The following is a 22096-nucleotide window of genomic DNA, read 5'->3' as shown; positions in this document are numbered from 1 at the left end:
AGCATTGTGTTATTATTAATAGTAAAATATTTAGTTGTGTCCTGCTTATTCAGTGGACTAGCTATTTGAAAGAATGTTGTCTGTGGTGCTTGTGTAGATTCTTTTTCCCATAATTACCATCAGGATTTCACTATGTTATGTTGTTTATAATGCTCAGATATCATGAAGGAAACTTTGCTTTGTGGTATGCAGACTCCCTTCATGCATTCCCAGGGCTTGTAAAGTAAAAATTAAGGATTCACTGTTATTTGCTATGGAACAAATAGCCAATTGTATTTATTTGCATCAAGAGTTATCCTTTACAAGTTTTACTTTGCAAGTCAACATTTTTGTGTTTAACTTATTTTTTAAGTTGCACAGAATACCCACATCATTTAAAATGAATGCAACATGCTTATTGAATCTAATTGTATGTATATATTATTTCTAAGCCAGTTATATATTCCTGTAGTTTATTTCTCTATAGTGTATGTGTGTGTGTGTATATATATATATATATATATATATATAATATGTGCATATATATGATGTATATATACATGTAAAATATATATTAAGGAATAGGTGATACATGACTTTTACTTAAGAGAAATTTGAAAACCACTTTTTTCTTTTATTTTTTATTTATTTATTTTAATGTTTATTTTTGAGAGAGACAGAGCATCATCAGGGAAGGGGAAGAGAGAGAGGGAGATACAGAATCTGAAGCAGGCTCCAAGCTCTGAACTGTCAGCACAGAGCCTGACTCAAGGCTTGAATTCACGAACTGTGAGATCATGACCTGAGCTGAAGTCAGACACCCAACTGACTGAGCCACCCAGGTGTCCCTGAAAACTACTTGTCTTAAAAATAAATATACCCTTGCATTATATGAATTAATCATGAAATGTATCTGTCTCATATATTAGAATTCAGTAACTAGACTGAAAACTTCTCCACAGCAAAAGCTCAGTAGAAGAGTGCCTTTAAAAAATATTTTTTAATGTTTGTTTATTTTTGAGAGAGAGAGAGAGACAGATAGACAGACAGAGGGCAAGCAGGGGAGGAGCACAGAGAAAGGGAGACACATAATCCAAAGCAGGCTCCAGGCTCTGAGCTGTCAACGTAGAGCCCGATGTGGGGCCCAAACCTCTGAACCATGAGATCATGACCTGAACCGAAGTTGGGGGCTTAAGTGACTGAGCCACCCAGAAGCCTCTAGGGAAGAGTGCTTCCTAAGTCTGATAGTACATGGGTATCATCTGGGAAGCCAAAAAGAAAATACCAATACCCAGGTCTTACCACCCAGAGATCTTGACTCAGTTGGTACACCAGCTCTACCTGGGCAGTTGACTGTGATAAGTGTGCTTACCATACCAACCATGTGGATAAATTAATCCAAATGAGACTGTTCAAAGGCTGGGACTTTAAGGAGACAAAATCCAAAGAGAGATTATGCCCAGTGGAAGTCAGATCTTTAAGATTTTTCTTTGATTGCCTGAAAAAGATGTCCCTTAGTGCTGTGGCCCTGTAAAAATCTGTGGGCCTGATAACCTGCTTTTCCTCAGGGGTAGTGAGAGAAGTCCTGGCCTTCTCTGCCCATATCCGTCCTGTTTCCCAGGCACACTCTTACCCCTGAGTTCTTAGCTTTTGATTGTAATTAGAGTGGGAGGGTTTTCTTAGCATCACCACAGAATTAGAATTTCAGCCAGCCAAGATATGCAGCAGTCAATATTGCCGTTCTTTGATATTTTCTAGAATTAGTTATGCTGTGTATCTTTGTGTTAAGGCATGGAATAAAATGTGGTGCTTTGATATGCATCTAGACTAGTAAATATCTACCTATCAAGGAAATCTTTAGAGAATAATTAATTCATGAAAAAGGTGGTTTACTGATACTAGATAAGATAATCCAGTTGCCACATCTATACATGAAAAGAAGAATGAACACCTAACATTTCATGATGTAATTATTTGCCAAACACAGGGCAGCTTTTTCCTTTGCTTTTGCTAGAATATTTTTAATAGCTTTATTGAGATACAATTCATATAACATACCATTTACTCATTTCAGTTCAGTGATTTTTACTATATTTGCAGAGTTGTGGAACTATCACCACAATTTAATTTTAGAACATTTTCATCCCTCCTGAAAGTAACCTCATACCCATTAGCTGTCACTTACTGTAAGTTTCTTTCTGCTGTCCCATCCTCCAGCTCTCCCCCACTTCCATCCTTCAGCGACTTCTCATCTATTTTCTGTCTCTATTAATTTGCCTATCCTGGACATTTCATATAAATGGAATCCTACAATATGTGGTTCTTTGTGACTAGCCTCTACCCCTTAACATAATGTTTTAAAGATTTACCCATGTTGTAGTATGTGCAAGTACTTTATTTCTTTTGATTACTGAATATCGTTTAATTGTAAGGTACCATGTTTGGTTTATTCATTCATCAGTTGGTGGACATTTGGTTTGTTTCTACTATTGGTTGGCTATTATGAAGAATGCTGCTATGAAATTTGTGTACAAGTTTTTGGGTAGGCGTATGTTTTCATTTCTCTTGGCATGGAATTGTGAGGTTGTGTGGTAAATTTGTTTAATTTTTTAAGAAACTGTTAAATTATTTTCTTGTGTGGCTATACCATTTTACATTCCCATCAGCTATGTATGAGGCTTCTAGTTTCCTTACATTCTTGCCAACACTTATTTTTGTCTGTTATTTTGATTATAGCATTTTAGTAGATGTATAATAGTATCTCGTTGTGGTTTTAATTTATATTTCATAGTGATTAATGATATTGAGCTGTTTTACATGTGCTTGTTTGGCCACTTCTGTTTCTTTGGAGAAGTCTGTTCAACTTCTGTATCTCGTTTCTGCTGGTTAGAATCCACCACTTCTCTACTTACCAGTTAATCTACTATTAATGTTTTAAAAGACTACTCACTTTTTTTTGATGTTTCCTAATTATTTGCTAGTGATTTCTTACATACTTGTGCTCTCCTATCTGGATAAAATATAACTTTCTATTAATAACAATTCCTATTTCCTTAGGTCACACTGCAGAATCGACTGGCTTTGCGAAAAGCCAAATTGTCAGTTTATGTGCAACCACCATTAGTATTGACTTGTGATCAATTCACCTTTGAATTTATGGGTAAGTGCTCTGTTTAGGCTTAAGATCTATCATGGTATGATATTTTCTTTTAATTAAGAGATTTTTTGCTATTATGTTTATTTCATGGCTATATTTCTTGTCTGAATGGTGAGACTGGTGTCTTTCTAAAATCAATGATTGTGTTGTTTTGCTTGTATTTTCCCTCCAGATGTCAAACATGAATGATACTTTTTTAAAAATAGCAACATTCAATGAATGGTTGTTGAGCTGAAGTAATTATAGTTTTTCAAGTGGTTTCCTTAACTAGATGGGCCAGTAATTGTACTTAAATACTATAATTTGGAAGACTTTCTTTATTGGTGTTTCTCTAGCGAGCTGTTTGTTGAATCAGTAATGTTTGAAGAAAGGACATTGGCTTTGGAGTCTGGCCTGAATTTGAATCCTGGCTCTGACATGTACCCGACGTGTAACCTTCAGCAAGCTACTTGAGTAATTACTCAGAGCCTCAATTTCTTTCAATCTGCTGAAAGAGAATAATGATATCTGTCTTGTAGGGCTTTTTAAAGGATTTAATTAGAAAATGAATCTATGTAAGATATCTATAATAATGCTGGTCATAAAAATGGCACCTCTTAGTAAAATTTCTTTGCACAGTATCTCTCAGACCCTACCATTTATATCCAGGTCGTTATTAGTTTTATTAAAATGATTTATGATTTACCTTTCTAATCTTTTTCTTTCTTTGTTTGCTGCTGCTCTTCAGCTGGTGACCCTATATTGTATTCATGAAGTCAAGAACATATTTCTCTCTTTTACCTTTGTATAACCAGCTGTTACTTGAATGCCTGGCAGATACAGGGAACTTAATAAATATTAACTAAACCACTGAATTAATGGCTGAATGGCTGAAGTAATCTTGTAGGAGATTCCAATCATTGGATTCTCACTTTATTTTCTAATTTTTTTTTTCAGAATACTTCCAAGTTGTCATTCTTAAACATATTCTGAACAATTTGTTTTTCCAGTTAAAAATGTCTTCAGGCTGCCTCATGCAGGTTGGAGGTCAAATACATGAATATAGAAGGCTATGCACAATCTGCAAAGTCACTAAAGTTATAGTTACATCCATATGGCGTCGTCCCTTCCATTTCTCCCAATAGTTTGTATTCTAGCCATGATCAAGTGTACTATTCCCCATTCCCAAATTCTCTTGCCTTTTTGTATATCTTTGTTCTAATCGTGCTGCTTATTCATCTGAGTAAAAAGAAGCAGAACTCCCTTGTTTTGGAGTCAGTTCCCAGTATATATTAGCTATGTGATATTAGACAAGGTTTTTAATCTCTCTATAGCCATGTTTCTCATGCACAAAAGTTGGAGACAATAATAATACACACCTTACTGGGTTGTTGTGAGGATTAAATGAGTTAATCCATGTAAAGTGCTTAGGAGAATAGTTGGCATGCAATGTATGCATGATTTTAACTGTTGGTAATAATAGTTGTACAAAGTTTTGTAACTTAAATTACTTTTACATTTCTTATAGCACCAGAGATGAGTAAAACAGTAGCCTTTTCTGTTTATCTGAAAGGGAGTTATGCACCATCTGAATTGGAAGGAAATGCTGTTGTTTCCTATTCCAGACCATCAGGTAAACATACGGTTGTTGAGATTTTTAAGCTTAATCACGCCTTTTAAATTGGAGTTATAAGTTAAATGTTTAAGTGCGTTTTTTCCTATTAAGTTTGTTTATTTATTTTGAGAGACAAAGACAGCACAAGTGAGAGTGAGGCGAACAGAGGGGTAGAGAGAGAGAGAATCCCATGCAGGCTCCACAGTGCCGAGCCTGATGTGGACCTTAAACTCAGGAAACCGTGAAATCATGACCTAAGCCAAACCCAAGAACTGGACATTTAACTGACTGAGCCACCCAGGCACCCTTAAATGTTTAAGTATTTAAGATTAGAAAACACATTGTAGTGTATTACTAAATGGAAAAATATTCTTTCCTAGTGTTATATAAAATTGTTCAAATTATTTCTGTTTTATGAATTCTTAGACATAAGTCTGTTTAGCTGATTTCCACATATGATGTTTGATGTTATCTTCTGAATTAATAGCAAATATGGTATATTTATATTCACAATAAAAGGATGATATTAGACTTCACTTACTAAACAAAGGAGAAAAACCTAGTCTAAATTAGTGAAAACGACTAATGTGGATTGATTAATCAGCGTTCATAGTTTCAGATACTGTTTTAATGACTAAAAACACTTTACTATCTTTTTAAAAAAGAATTCTTTTTTTTTTTAGGGAATTTTTTAAATTAAAAAAGGTTACCTTTAGTCCAATTGAGATTCAGTTACTGTAAATTTTAACTTTGTTGGGTCAAATTTTATAGTTTATATTTTTCCCTGTATAGTGAATTCTTCATGTGAACGTTTTGACAATACATTTATTGGTAGAATACAAATAATTAGTCATTGTTGTTTTAAAAATATATTAATGTAGGATAACTGATAATAGGATACTTTAGCAATGTTGCAGTTGTGTTTTTAGTAAACAATTTCTATACAGTTTTTTAGTTCTGAAAGTTTTAGAGTTGACTTGATTATCTTTTTCTCCTCTATATCCAATTTCTCTATTTAGCAATGTTTTTAAGTAATTGTACTTTTAATTTTGTCTGAATAAATTTTCTGGCTTATGCCTTGACAATTCTATCCTTCAAGATGATTTTATAGCTTTAGTACATTTTCAAAATCTGTTTCTTCTGCTTTATCAGTTATTTTGCTTTAAGTTGTTAAAAATTCATTTTTAGAAGAATTGTTCTCTTTCTCATCTATATTTTCAAAATTTGGGGTTATGTAAATATTTTATGTTTAAATGACTTTGAGAAAGCTGGCTTTAGAAAGAAATGCAAAACTTCCATTAGGGATCAAAGAGTGATAAACTTTTAGTTGGATATTTCTGAAAAGAACATTGAAAATTTTAATGTTATCTTAATTTTGATTTATGAAATAATAAATATTTGGCTAAAATATCTAGATCATTTATCATTAATTGAGTGTCTCAATGATCATAGGCATTTGTATATTTTTTATCCTTGTTACACTTGAAATATGCAGTTGTGGAGACCATTGGTGCCTTAAGTCAACTAAGTATTTCATTTGTTTCCAAGGAAAATTAGTGACACTGTTTGAAAATTAATTTAAAATAGAGAAATGGGTTACATAGCAAGTGGTCATGATAAAGTTGTAAAATTAACCTATGAACTAATCGTGGCACAGACCATTTTTAACTATTATGCTTTTCTATAGACAGAGTGTAAGAGATTATAAATCTTGCTAAACCTAAGGGCATAACATTAATTCGTTGAATGTTAAATTAGAAAATAAAATTTGTAAAAAGTCTGTAAAAGTGAGAGAATACCAAAACAAGCCTAAAACAAAAACAAAAAGACATTAGTCCATAGTAGTATCTACTGGCTGAAATAATATAAGCAAGAGTAATTAGAAATATTATGTATTTTGCCTTGCACTCAAAAATTTCCCCAAGAATCATTTAGTCCTCTTGATGTCATTTGCAAATGAGTCTGGTTTGCTCTTGGTCTAGATCATATAATTTCCTTCCTTTTTAATTTTTTTTTAAATTTTTATACTGAGTGATACACTGATAGACTCTTATGGACATCTGAGACTGGATCTGCAAATACATTGTTAGATCTCACTTATTCATGTTATATTCTTCAGTTGTGAATTGACTTACTTTTATTGGGGGGAGCATTTAAATCATCTGAGAGAATCTTCAACATTTTAATTTATATTTTTAAACAGATGTTTATTAAATTTGTATTGTAATATTAACACAAATAATTTGTTGCATTCTTTCTCCCCTTCACCTTTTTGCATTGCCTCTGATGGACAGAACAAAATCCTGATGGTAAGTGAAAAGATAATTTAAAACAAAATGAATTTCAGACCTGAAGTTTGGTTAATGAATTGACCTGGTATTTTACCATGAATGAACTCTTTTTATATACTTTATTCTAACTATAGAAATCTCTTTAGGATGATTCAGTGCCTTCATTTGGCTATGGAGAGGATCATAAATGTTTCCTCTCATAGAGACTTGTCATTCTTTATTAGTTGTTTCAGAGTCATGAGAAAGAATGAAGCTCTGTGATTTTTTTTGGTAATAAAAAAATATGAAGTATCATTAACTACTTATTTCTGTAAGTTATTGGTGGTTTACTTATATGCTCTGCTATCTTATTTTACTTTAAAAGAAAAAAAGAATAAGAAAAAAGGTGTTCGTCACTGAATTCTAATTGTTTTCATTTTCTTTCTATCTTTTTTAAAAAATTGATTGAGAGCTGGGGTAAAATTGTCAAAAATTAATGAGGGTATGGGGGAAGGATAGGCCATATGGGGTCTTCTTGGTCATACTAGTGACTTTGGTGTTTATTCTGTGACCAAAGGTCAGCCACTCAATGGTTTTAAGTATGTTATGAAGTGCATGGATGTGCTTTTGCTCTGGGCATGACAGGAATAAATTTGAATTATGAAAAAATCACTCTGACTGCAGTGTGAAGCACTAGTTGAAGGGAAGTCAAATAGCCTGTCAGAAGTCAGCTGGAAAAACCCTTGAAAAAGTCAGGATGGAAGGAATTTACTGAAACATCATAAAAGCCATTTATGAAAAGCCCACAGCTAATATCATCCACAATGGGGAAAAACAGAGCTTTCCCCAAGATCAGGAACATGACAAGGATGTGCACTCTCACCACTGTTGTTTAACATAGTGCTGGAACTCCTAGCATCAGCAATCAGAAAAAAAAAAAAGGAAATAAAAGGCATCAGAATTGGCAAAGATGAAGTCAAACTTTTATGTTTCACAGATGACATGATACTCTACATGGAAAACCCACCCTACTCTACCAGAAGACTTCTAGAACTGATCCATGAATTCAGCAAAGTCACAGGGTACAAAATCAATGTACAGAAATTGGTTGCATTTTTATACACCAAAAATGAAGCAACAGAAACAGAAATCAAGAAACTGATCCCATTTACTATTGCATGAAAATTCATAAAATACCTAGGAATAAACCTAATCAAATATGTAAAGGGCCTGTATGATGAAAACTATAGAAAACTAATGAAAGAAACTGAAGAAGACACCAAGAAATGGAAAAACATTCCATGCTCATGGATCGGAAGAATAAACATTGTTAAAATGTCATTATTACCCAAAGCAATCTACACATTCAATGCAATCCCAATCAAAATTGCACCAACATTCTTCTCAAAGCTAGAACAAAATATCCTAAAATTCTTATGGAACCACAAAAACCCCTGAATAGCCAAAATAATATTGAAGAAGAAAACCAAAACAGGAGGCATCACAATCCCAGACTTTAGCCTCTACTACAAAGCTGTCATCATCAAGAGAGTATGGTATTGGCACAAAAACAGACACATAGACCAATGGAATAAAATAGAGAACCCAGAACTGGACCCACAAGTGTATGGCCAATTAATCTTTGACAAAGCAGGAAAGAGTATCCAATGGAAAAAAGACAGCCTCTTTAACAGGTGGTGCTGGGAAAACTGGACAGCAACATGCAGAAGAATGAAACTAGACCACTTTCTTACACCATACACAAAAATAAACTCAAAATGGATGAAGGACCTGAATGTGAGATAGGAAACTATCAAAACCCTAGAGAAGAAAGCAGGAAATAGCCTCCCTGACCTCAGCCACAGCAATTTCCTACTCAACACATCCTCAAAGGCAAGGGAATCAAGAGCAAAACTGAACTCTTGGGACCTCATCAAGATAAAAAGTGTCTGCACTACAAAGGAAACAATCAAGAAAACTGGAAACTGAGGGAATGGGAAAAGATAGTGGCAAATGACATATCAGATTAAGGACTAGTATCCAAAATCTATAAGGAACTCACCAAACTCCATACCCAAAAAACGAATAATCCAGTAAAGAAATGGGCAGAAGACATGAATAGACCCTTCTCCAAAGAGGACATCCAGATGGCCTACAGGCACATGAAACGATGCTCAACATCACTCATCATCAGGGAAATACAAATCAAAACCACACTAAGATACCACCTCACACTGGTCAGAGTGGCTAAAATGAACAAGTCAAGAGACTATAGATGCTGGCAAGGGTGTGGAGAAACGGGCAACCTCCTACACTGTTGGTGGCAATATAAACTGGTGCAGCCACTCTGGAAAACAGTATGGAGGTTCCTCAAAAAACTATCGATAGAACTTCCCTATGACCCAGCAATAGCACTGCTAGGGATTTACCCATGGGATACAGAAGTGCTGATGCATAGGGGCACATTTTCCCCAATGTTCATAGCAGCACTTTCAACAAGAGCCAAATCATGGAAAGAGCCTAAATGTCCATGAAGAGATGAATGAATCAAGAAGATGTCATTTATATATATAATGGAATACTACATGGCAATGAGAAAGAATGAAATCTGGCCATTTGTAGCAATGTGGATGGACCTCGAGGGTGTCATGCTAAGTCAGGCAGAGAAGGACAGATACCATATGTTTTCACTCGTAAGTCTAACAGGAGAAACTTAACAGAGGACCATGGGGAGGGGAAGGGGGAAAAAGAGGGAGAGGAAGGGAGGCAAATCATGAGAGACTCTTGAATACTGAAAACAAACTGAGGGCTGAAGGGGGAGGGGGAAAGGGAAAGGGGGTAATGGTCATGGAGGAGGGTACTTGTGGGGAAGAGCACTGGGTGTTATATGGAAACCAACCTGACAATGAACTATAAATAAAAAACAACAACCCCATCCCCCCCCAAAAGATCTGCTGGAGGTTTTTGCATTGGAGTTGAGTAGAGGCAGTGGAGATGGGTCAGAGAGCTATTTAGGTTTTAGCTCATTTGCAATGAGCACATCTGTTACACGGGTCTTAAGATCTGGGTACCATCTCTAGTAAAAGGCATCAAGGTTCTTAGGAAAAGGCTGTTTCCAGGTCTGGAGAAGGGAAAATAAGAGAACTTATCCTATATTGCTGGATTGGAAAGCAAAGACTTGGTCAAGAAATGATAATATTGCATTAAAATGATTCAGGGGCACCTGGGTGGCTCAGTTGGTTAAGAGTCTGAATATTGGTTTTAGCTCAGGTCATGATCTCACAGTTTGTGAGTTAAGCCTCGTGTACAGCCCTGTGTTGACAGCTCAGAACCTGGAGCCTGCTTCAGATTCTGTGTCTCCCTCTCTCAGCCCCTCTCCTGCTCCCTCATTCATTCTCTCTCTTCCTCTCTCTCTTATTCTCTCTCTCTCTCTCTCTCTCTCTCTCTCTCATAAACATTAAGGCAAATTAGGAAGGAAGGAAGGAAGGAAGGAAGGAAGGAAGGAAGGAAAGAAGGAAGGAGCAAGCCCACATGGGTGCTTGGGTGGCTTGGTCAGTTAAGCATCCCATTCTTGATTTCGGCACAAGTCAGGATATCAGGGTTCTGAGACAGAGCCCTGTGTCAGGCTCCACTGAGCATGGAGTCTGCTTAAGATTCTCTCTCTTCCTCTGTCCCTACCCTCATTCACATACTCTTTCTCAGAAAGAAAGAAAGAGAGAGAGAGAGAGAGAGAGAGAGAGAGAGAGAGAGAGAGAAAGAAAGGGAGGAAGGAAGTGGACCAGAAAGAATGAAAGAAAGAATGAATGAAAGAAGGAAAAAATTAAAGGGAGTGAGGAAGGAAGGGGCCCAGAAAGAAAGAAAGAACAAAAAGAAAAAGAAAAAAGAAAAGAAAAGAAAGGAAAGAAAGGGAATGAGGAAGGAAGGAGCCCACAGAGTAAGTATTCATGGTGGTCTAATTGGAACGAGCTGATGCTTAACTGACTGAGCCACCCAGGTGCCCTACTGTGGGCTTATTTCTTACCTTGTTTAGAATTTGTGGGACTGTGTCATCAAGGTTATGACCCCGTAAACTTTCCTGGGTCAATTCAATGTTGATTGTTACCTATTTTCTTTTCCCCAAATCCTTTGTTTATGACTCTGATGTAATACCTATCATAATATGAATTTTGTTAATTCATTAATGAATTTCCTTAGGTTTCCCTAAGATTTTGGATTCTTTAAGAGCAGAATTAAGTACTCATCTTTCAATTGTGCAGTATCAGGGTAGATGACAGGCACTCTAAAAGTATATTCTACTTTGATTATCTCAGTGGTTTATCTTTGTTTATCATATATCTTAAAATAAGTATTAGATAACAATATTAATCAGTAATAAATAAATAAAATACTTAAAATATAATGGCAGTAATATACTCACACAGTTTTGGTAATACCAACAACCTGAAAATATATTTATACGAGAAATATTTTACTAGAAGTAAGTGTTTAGCTTATTAACATGAAGTATGCTTGTTAAAATAGAATTTGGGTTATTAAAAGCAATCTATTATTAATAACAAATATTTACATTTTACTTGGCAATATTGTATCCAGCTGGTGAGATTTATACTCACTTTTGCAAAATACCATATTATTATTTAAATGATTTATTTTAACTTTAAAAAATGTTAGTAAAGGTTGTTGTTCAAGGGAATTTACTCCCTCTTACTGTAAATTCAGCCCAATCATGAGAAAAAATTATAATATATGGAAATTTTAGTATTTCAATACAAAGCTAATAATCTCTTATGAAATATTTTAAAATTAAGGGGTTGAAATATCCAGCTTCACATGGTTGGTCAGATTGAATAATATGTTGCCACTTAGATCTTAACTTACACACAGGCTTCAAATTTCAAAGACTGGTCCATTTTATTGGTCTGATCTGTTCAGGGTCTTTGCAGATAAGCAGTTCTGCTTTTACATGTGGAAAAAGAGAAGCAAATGAGATTTTATGTTGTCCCATAAGAGTTAGTCTCCATTATGTCTGCATTAAAGTTACATGACATGGGCAGTGTAAAACATGACTGCGGATGGGGCACACCACCTAGCCAGACATAACAGGAAGGGATCAAGGAAGTTCTGGCTTCCAGACATTGCTACTGCTTTGGGGTTCCTTGTTTTCAATATGAAATGACTCTAGCAGGCCCCTGGAAAGAGTTCTGAAGACATAATATAGATGTGTAATATATATAGTTATTCTACACTGATATATGTGCTCTTTCCACCCCCCCCCCTTTTTTTCCCCAAAGCACATTTTGGCTTCCCTCTTGACAGTGATACTGGGCTGTTGGGTGTGCCAGGTGTAATTAGAATTCTCTTCCTGGAGAAATTGTTCTGTCAAGAGTGGTTTTGATGTAAATTTTCTCTCCAAGTATTAAACTATTTTGTGATTAATTGTACCAGTATAGTTGCGACTATCCACTTCCTGTGTTAGGCTAGAGAGGGAAATGTCTGAAGGAGAGGTGATTATATTTGGTAAAAAACTGAAGAACAAAGTCAGTCTCATGAACAAGTAGGCCAATATTTGAGTATTATAAATGACCAAATTTTTCTTTTCTCTCAGCATAACACTCAGAGAGTTGAATAAGCCAGATTCAGAGACTGTTTTGCCAATTACATAGAGAAAGTATCAGTGATAGTAGGCAAATTTAGGACCAGTTAGACTCTTTCAACTAAGTTGAAAACTATTTTTGAAAGCTATTTTGTGAGCAAATTTGAAGGTCTTTAAATACATGTAATCTTTCTTTCCTTATTATAGGCACACACATACATGCACTCACACATACCTCTCTGTGTCTCTGGCTTCAGGTTCTTAGATTCACTCACAGCCTGAAGAGTAAATCGGTTTTCAAATTTACATCTCAGGTTTCTCAAGAAAATGTAAGTCTCAATTGAAATGCACCTCTTATAAACCCCATGTCTAAATACTGGAGGTTGTATTTTAAAAGACTAGGGTTTTAATTTGATGGGAAGTAATGTAAAATACTGGCATTGTAATTTCTCTTTTGAAAGATATGGTTTCTTTAAATTGGTTTCTAAAGGATTTCATATTCTTTTTTTTATCCCCCTTGGTAAAACTTTTCAGGCTGCCAGCATTTAAAAAATAGCCATAATTATTTTATTAAGTATGAGTGTCATCATTTTTCAAAATAATGTTTTCCAAATGTCCTATGAAACAGGTTTACAATTCCTGGAGAGAAAAGAAATTCTGGAGGGTTTCTACAAATCTTAGCAACTGCAGACCATTGCTCTCTTGTGTGATATTGTCATTAACTGACCTGAGTTGTGAATTGAGTTATAATGTATGTCCCTTCCTGGATTCATTAGTGCTTACAATCCATTTGTTTCAATTTCTGAAAACATATATATAGTTCTGGGTATTTGGAGATTTAGGGTAATGATCTTCAATATATAGACTCAGTAACATAAGGCCAGTGTTGTTGATCATGATTAAATTTTTTTAACCACAAATTCAAGCAAATTCAAGTATGTATTTGATCCAAGTGAAGGAGAGCCACAGTTTTAGCAGGATAGTTTTAGAACATTAACAGCCGTGTTTTGTTTCAACAGTTAGCTCAGACTTTGATTGAAAGTATATAGAAAGTAGCTTCTCTTCATCCATGTGCAGAATTATCAACAGAGGAAGGATTTTTTTCTATAACTGTATTTGTTAAAAATGAAGGAAATGGAAACAGGTTCATTTCCTGTTCTTTCCAGGCTGCATCTATTAATTGAGACTGTAATTTATATATTGTAGAGGAAACATTAGTAGGTATATTTCTATAATTTGGGGATATATGGAATATATGAAGTTGGAAAAAATAATGCTTTGCAAGATTTTTTATGGTGATATTGATAGTTGTGGTTTGAGCAGTAGCTTAGATCATGTTACCATAATATTTTGAGTCAAAACATTTCATCATTGTAAAGTACAAATACACATGCCTCTAAAACCTCACAGAATATCAGGATATAATGCCTTGGGACTTTTCTGAAGAGGCACTAGTTATAATTTGCATCTAGGACCAGGAGAAGTGAGTGAATTTAACATCTGTTGGTTATGAGCAAAAAATGAGCTATGTAAAATTTAATGGATAATAGATTATGTTGAAGAGAATCACAAATATGCTTCACATGCTCTGAAAAAGTATTTAATTGACCTCGTATATCAATATGCCTGCCATTGTTGATGATCTCTTACTGTCTTAGTTAATAAGTAGGGCTGGAAAGTGTCTCCCAGGTTGGATGTTGGGTAAACCCCATGGCTCCAATTGGCATTAACTGAATATATTGCTAATTCTAGGAATCTCGCTTTGGGATCATGTCCCCAAACTTTAACTCCTTCTGCTTTTTCTATTTTTAATCTGCTCACTCACTCTACTATGAAGAAATAAAGGAATAAGTGTGTGGGTACATCAAGTAGAGTAGAACATTTTAAGTTTTTCCTTTTTCTACAGCAATACACTGAGGTTTCTGTATATTACTTTTTATCTTATCTAGTCAAAGGTAGAATTCCTGGAATAAAAGGAGAGAAAACCAAAGTTGTTGAATTTATAGATTTATAGATTTATAAGTAGAGTCTAACTTGCTTTGTTTTCAGTTTTATTCTCTGTAAAAATATTGAATGATCTTAAAAACTTTTAATTCTGACAGAAAAGTCTCCATTATTATTTACTCAGCTATTTCAATATGCCTATAAATGTACTGAAAAAATTCATTTGAAAGACAATGAAATATTTTCAAAATGGGGGCTCTGAGTGGCTCAGTCAGTTAAGCATCTGACTCTTAATCTCTGCTCAGGTCATGAGCTTACAGTTTGTGGGGTCTAGCCCTGCATTGTGATGACAGCATGGGGCCTGCTTGGGATTCTCTCTTTCCACCCCTCCCCTCCCTCTCTCTTTCCTTCTTAAAATAAATAAAAAAACTTAAAAAACTTTCAACATGTCACTTAACAGTGATATGTCAAGTTAAATGGATTGAGAAGAAATTTAATTCATATGAAAGTAATATTTCTTAATGTTAATGTGTAAAATGAACTTCAGTAGAACTTTAGTAGAGCAAATTCTACTTTAATGCTTATAATTTATTGTAGATTTTAAGTTGTAATCTGAATTTTCAATAAGCTAAAAAGCTAAAGATTAAAAAAATTTGGTGGTAGAGAAAGTACTAGATAAGGTCATATAACTCTTCCTGATACAAATTTCACATTTGTATTTGCTCATTTCAGCTGACAGCCTTGAATTGAGGCTAGAGCTTTGAAGTTCTTAGTTTAAATACAGTTCAGTAATTGAATATAAAACTATGCATACTGTTTTGTATATAGTGTTCAACTGTGATGCTTTTTAAGATATTTAAGATATGCCTATGCTATTTTTTAGCATTTTATTTTTGCCTGAACTTTTTGACAACAAAATAAAAATATGAATTACGATAAAACTTTGTAGTTTTTCAGTTATGCTAAACAAAATAGGCAGTAAACTTTTAAACAAAGATATATATTGCTACTCAAACTTTCAGAAATACAAAATTTTTTGGTCAAATTATCTGTCAAATGTATGAATCTACATTTCTCTCTTTTATTTCAGGCATTCCTCGGGTTATCCAATGTAAATTTAGACTTCCCCTGAAACTAATCTGTCTACCAGGTCAGCCTTCAAAAACTGCAAGCCACAAACTAACTATTGATACCAACAAATCTCCAGTCAGTCTTCTCAGTCTCTTTCCAGGTAGGACTTTTGAAGTAACATGTCTGTACCATCAGAAATGTTAAGAATTCAGAATGGAATCCTTCATCAACAGGTAATGATGGGGTAATTATCAGATAATTGTTAAGTCAGAATATAAAAATGCCTCAAGGATTTTTCTCTCTTGTTTGCCTGTTCAAAGGCAAATAGCTTATATCAACAAGGTAATAAGGTATACCTTTTAAGTTTGATTAAAATTATTATAATCATTATTTAGCTTTCAGTATTCAGAAATGAAAACATCAAATATTTCTTTTTAGACTGTGGAATTTTTTGGCTTGGAATGTAAATATTTATTATTCATCTTTATCGTGGGTTTTTGGCTATGTACCTTTTAAAAGTATATTCTTATGCCCCAAAAGTAATCCCATAAGTAGATGCTCTTTGTGGTTTTGCTTTCTCTAGCAGTTGGAAGAGACAATTGTTCATTCTCTGGCTCTGAACCTTTAGAAAGGGCTCCGTATATAAAGCTTGAATATCACAGTGAATTCAGGGTAATATGTGAAGGTGTGACTTTCTCCAGGTGTCAATATTTCTTTCTGAGTAGCTTAGAAAAGAGAGAGGTGTTGATTGGGCAAAATATCTTTAGTAACCAGAGTTTCTAATGTGTAGCATCTATTAGCTTTCCTGGTAATGGAGTGGAATTAAAAAAAAAATTCTGGGAGTTAAATCAACCTTTTAAAATCCGTCATTAAAGATTGGCACTGTTGACTACAATATGCATCCTCACCTTTGCATTAGCGATAGGATTTAGAATACAAAGAGTATTTTCCACAAGGTTTAGAAATTTATGGTAAGTCAACTTTTGTGTTATTAACTACTTAAAGTGCTTAAAATTTATTTTTCATTAATTTGAAGTGTTTAAAAAGCTTTATTTATATCTAATCAATGAAAAATCTCCAAATTAAATATTTTTTATTACAATTAATCTGTTCTTCAGTTTGAATTGAGTTTGGATATATATATATATATACATACACGTTGTTAGCAAATAGTTGTGAACTATTTGGTTTCTTTCTTTTTTCTTTACCTTTCTCTTTCTTCTTAGTCAATTTTCCTATAACATATTTTGGGTTATAGAAAAAGCAGGAAGAGTCACTGTCCTTACAACACTTAATACAAATGTATTAGTTCTTTGAGTCTCCTATACTGTCCTGGGAATATAGTTGGAAATTACATGTTGCATACTGAATTTGAAAAATGTTTAAGACCTTGGCTTCTGAGTAGGTGATCTTTTTTGCAGATGGATGAAAACTCACAGAGATTAAGTAAAAGTGGATGTTTTTTAACCGGAGAGGTAATCTCTGTAAGATAGGAATGAGACAGGAAGAACTAAGGAAAACTTAGATAACTCATCCATTTTCCTCCTGATTTGGGGCTCAATTGTTTTTGTGTCACAGGTTATCTTAGGCTTATCAGCACATATTTGCTTCTTTGTCACTTTAGAAATGGAATTCAATGACAAACTTAAAAATTTCACCCAAGATCCAATGTATTTGATATAGCATGTTCTCTTTTGGAGTTCTTGGATGTGTGTTCATATTGGACATGATGAAATCCTGTAATTATTTAAAATAAGTATCTTGGTACTTTTTCACTTTTTACTTCTTGAGAATGCTTTTCACTCTTGGTATATAAGACTTTTATATGTTGGTGTCAGATAGAGTTGTAATTGAGAATTTGTTTTTTAAACTGAAATAAACAAAATTGAGTTTCATATAGAAGAAATAAAACTAATTTTAATCTAAATCTCTACTTGTTTATTTCAGTTCTTTGTTTGAACCAATATAGGTATATTTAAAATAACCTTAATTTTTCTGATTATAAAAAATGTGAAATTTAGAAGTGGACAATTAAAAAGAAGAAAACAAAAATTACTGGTAATTCTGTCATCCATCCATGTCTACTTATGTTTCCCTATATTTCCCTAATCTTTATGAAAATGTCTTTACTAGGTATTTAATTAACCTCAAAGGATTTTATTTTGTATACTCCTGTGAAGTATTTTTCTACATAACTAGATATTTTTATTATATGATTTTAAGGATGGCATAATAATCTATCATAAGTCCATACTCTAAAATCATTTGGCCCTCACTATATTTTTGATACGCATGATGTTTTCAGCTTATTAATATTATAAATATATTGTAGCAGTACTTCTCAAAATTTATTATTATTTTTTTGATGAATACCTAAAAGTGGAATTATAGATTCAAACAAAGGATAAGAACAGTTTTGAAACTTTTGAAATATAATGTCAAACTGACTAAAGAGCCCTATCAGTTAACCCTATCAACAGTACTTGAATGGAGGTATCTAGTAGTATCCCAATTCCTTGACTTTAGAGAATATTATAATTATAAAAAGCTTTAATATGCTTAAAATCAATGCACAGAAATGTATTGCATTCCTATACACCAACAATGAAGCAACAGAAAGAGAAATTAAGGAATCGATCCCGTTTATAATTCTACCAAACCCCATAAAATACCTAGGAATAAATCTAACCAAAAAGGTGAAAAATCTGTACACTGAAAACTGTAGAAAGCTTATGAAAGAAATTGAAGAAGACACAAAAAATAATGGAAAATATTCCATGGTCATGGATAAGAAGAACAAATATTATTAAAAAGCAATTTACATATTCAGTGCAATCCCTATCAAAATAACACCAGAATTCTTCACAGAGCTAGAACAAACAATCCTAAAATTTGTATGGAATTAGAAAAGATGCCAAATAGCCAAAGCAATCTTGAAAAAGAAAACCAAAGTAGGAGACATCATAATCTGGACTTCAAGCTGTATTACAAAGCTGTAATCATCAAGACGGTATGGTACTGGCAGAAGAACACACACTCAGATCATGGAACAGAATAGAGAGCCCAGAAATGGACCCACAAATGTATGGCTAATTAATCTTTTGCAAAACAGGAAAGAATACTCAATGGAATAAAGACAGTTTCTTCAGCAAGTGGTGCTGGGAAAACTGGACAGTGACATGCAGAAAAATGAACCTGGACCACTTTCTTACACCAGATACAAAAATAAACTCAAAATAGATGAAAGAACTACATGTAAGACAGGAAGCCATCAAAATCCTTGAGGAGAAAACATGCAAGAACCTCTTTGACTTTGGCTGCAGCAACTTCTTAAAAAACACATCTCTGGAAGCAAGGGAAACAAAAGCAAAAATGAACTATTGGGACCTCATCAAAATAAAAAGCTGCTGCACAGTGAACGAAATAGTCAGCAAAACTAAAAGGCAACTGACGGAATGGGAGAAGATATTTGCAAATGACATATCAAATAAAGGGTTATTATCCAAAATGTATAAAGAGCTTCTGAAACTCAACAGTCAAAAAATAATCCAGTGAAGAAATGGACAAAAGACATGAACAGACACTTTTCCAAAGAGGACACACAGGTGGCCAACAGACACATGAAATGATGCTCAATGTCCCTCATCATCCAGGAAGTACAAATCAAAACCCCAACGAGATACCACCTCACACCTGTCAGAATGGCTAACATTAACAACTCTGCAACAGCAGATGTTGGCGAGCGTGCGGAAAAAGAGGAACCCTTTTGCACTGCTGGTGGGAATACAAACTGGTGCAGCCACTCTGGAAAGCAGTATGGAGATTCCTCAAAAAATTAAAAATAGAACTACCCTACAACCCAGCAATTGCACTCCTAGGTATTTATCCAAGGGATACAGGTATGCTGTTTTGAAGGGGCAAATGCACCCCAATGTTTATAGCAGCACTATCAACAATAGTCTAAGTAGAGAAAGAGCGCAGATGTCTGTTGGTGGATGAATGGGTAAAGAAGATGTGGTATATATCTACAATGGAGTATTACTTGTCAATCAAAAAGAATGAAAACTTGTCCTTTGCAATTACGTAGATGGAACTAGAGGGTATTATGGTAAGTGAAATTAGTCAGTTAGAGAAAGACAACTATCATATGACTTAACTCATATGAGGACTTTGGGATACAAAACAGATGAACATAAGGGAAGGGAAGCAAAAATAATATAAAAACAGGGAGGGAGACAAAAACGTGAGGGACTTTTAAGTATGGAGAACAAACAGAGGGTTTTGGAGGGATTGTGGGAAGGGGGTATGGGCTAAATAGGTAAGGGTCATTAAGGAATCTACTCCTGAAATATTATTGTATTATATGTTAACTAACTGGGATGTAATTAAAAAAATAAATTAAATAGAATTAAAGCTTCAGTGTGCTTAATGGCTATCTATTAATATACGTATGTATAAATAAATATCTGTGGTGCTTTTGGCTAAATGTTATTTAAGCACTAAAGATACACATACATATACATATACATGTATTTTCTCTTATAAAACGTGAGGTCCACAAGTGGGCAGTGGAAGCTGGTCTAGTGGATTATGAATGTTATCAGAGACCCAGCTTTTTTCTTTCTTTGCATTGTGCCTTTTCTAATGTGTTGGCTTGTTCAAGGCAATAAGCTACTTCAGATTCAGTCATCATAATGGATTACAAGGCCGGAGGTGGGGGAAGAGATAGCTGTAGCAATGACTGTAACTTTTATTGGAAAGGTATGTTTCTGTAATGTTCTTAGGAAATTTCTACTTAAGTCTCAATAGCCGTAATTGTGTCACATAGCTTCTTCTAGCTGTAAAGGAGGCTGAAAACTAATACAGATGGATGGAGGGAAAGGAGGAAATAGATGTTAAATTAGGTGACATTCGGTGTATGCCATTATATCAGTAATTTTACACAAAAATTTTACTTAAATGTAATAACAAATAGCACACCATTATAACAGTCTTTTTGCTACTAGAATATATGGCTATCTTTCCTTGTCAGTAAATTTATACTTCAATGATTACATAATATTCCCTTGTTTGTAGGTACCATGCATATAGTTGGGGTTTTTTTGTACTTCTCTTTACTCTTTAGAGAAATTCCTTGAAGACAAATGACTGAGTTCAAGAGTATGTACATTTGAAAACTCTATTTAAATGCCAACCTTCCTTCCAGAATAATTATATCACGTTATGTGCCCAACATCAGGGTTCATACTAAGGGTAGTAGCTGGATTATTGGAAAATTTTGGCATCGTTGAAAAATGACATTTCTTTTTTAAATTTGCATTTTGAAATTATTAGCATAGACATTTTTACATTTTTATTAACTATTTACATCCATAACATATAAGGCTTATATTTTTACATAGTAAAATTTAAGATTTAATTTTATTAGTTGCTTTCTTTATAGTTTCAGGTTTGTTTTTGTGCTTAGAATGGCCTCTATTTTAAGATTATAAAAGATTTACTTTTTTTTTCTGGTACATTTAAATATATTCTTTAATTCTCAAACACAGCTAGAGTATATTTTCTGCTTTTTTAATTTTTAAATCTTACTTTTGTGATAACTTATTGTCAAGTTAGCTGATTACAGTGTATACAGTATAGTCGTGGCTTTCGGAGTAGATTCCTGTGATTCATCATTTACATACAGCACCCAGTGCTCATCCTAACAAGTGCCTTCTTCAATGCCCATCATCCATTTTCCATGCCCCTCCCAGCCCTCCCTCTCTCCAGTTAAACCTCAGTTTGTTCTTTGTATTTATGAGTCTCTTATGGTTTGCTTCCCTCTCTGTTTGTAACTTATTTTTCCCTTGGCTTCTTCCATGGTCCTCTGTTAAGTTCCTCAAATTCTACTTATGAATGAAAATGTATGGTATCTGTCTTTCTCTGACTGACTTATTTCACTAGCATAATACACTCTAGTTCCATCCACATTATTGCAAATGGCAAGGTTTCATTCCTTTTCATCACAGAGTAGTATTCCACTGTATATTTATACCACATCTTCTTTTTTTTTTAATTTAAAAATTTTATTTATTTTTTTACTTCATAAAGTTTCATATTTTTTTAACATATGCAATTATTTTCCATCATTTACAATACAGTAGTTGCAATGACACTCAAAACAGAAAAGCAAAGTAAAAAACCAAAACACCAACTTCTGTTTCATGTAATTAGACTTATACAGAAATTAGAAGGTTAAGTAACAACTAGTTAATCACCTAATTTCACAGCTATCTGAAGTGGCAATCATTATATAGCAACTTATCTATGATACATTCAAGATAAATGATACAATATATTACTTGTTCATAGGCTACAACACAGCCTGCTTAATACCTTTCCTTAAATTCCACCTCTATACTACAGTATACTTGAGGTCCATGCAAAAAAGTAACTACTTTTTATATAGAAAATGGATGATTAAGTCTTTGGTGTTGTAAAAGCAACTT

At 34.0% G+C, this 22096-nt stretch overlaps 1 protein-coding gene across 1 annotated transcript in view; it reads left to right on the top strand.

Annotated features, from left to right (window-relative positions):
* BBS9 (Bardet-Biedl syndrome 9) overlaps positions 1–22096 on the top strand; it is a 445423-nt gene that overhangs the window by 196505 nt on the left and 226822 nt on the right. Inside the window, exons 13-16 of the mRNA XM_029925279.1 lie at positions 3037–3139; positions 4644–4748; positions 7025–7039; positions 15628–15768. Of these exons, the coding sequence (XP_029781139.1) occupies positions 3037–3139; positions 4644–4748; positions 7025–7039; positions 15628–15768 (364 nt within the window). The remainder of the gene's footprint in view (positions 1–3036; positions 3140–4643; positions 4749–7024; positions 7040–15627; positions 15769–22096) is intronic.

This window comes from Suricata suricatta, chromosome 2 (assembly GCF_006229205.1).
Source record: "Suricata suricatta isolate VVHF042 chromosome 2, meerkat_22Aug2017_6uvM2_HiC, whole genome shotgun sequence".
NCBI lineage: Eukaryota > Metazoa > Chordata > Mammalia > Carnivora > Herpestidae > Suricata > Suricata suricatta.
This window is presented reverse-complemented; position numbering and strand designations above follow the sequence as displayed.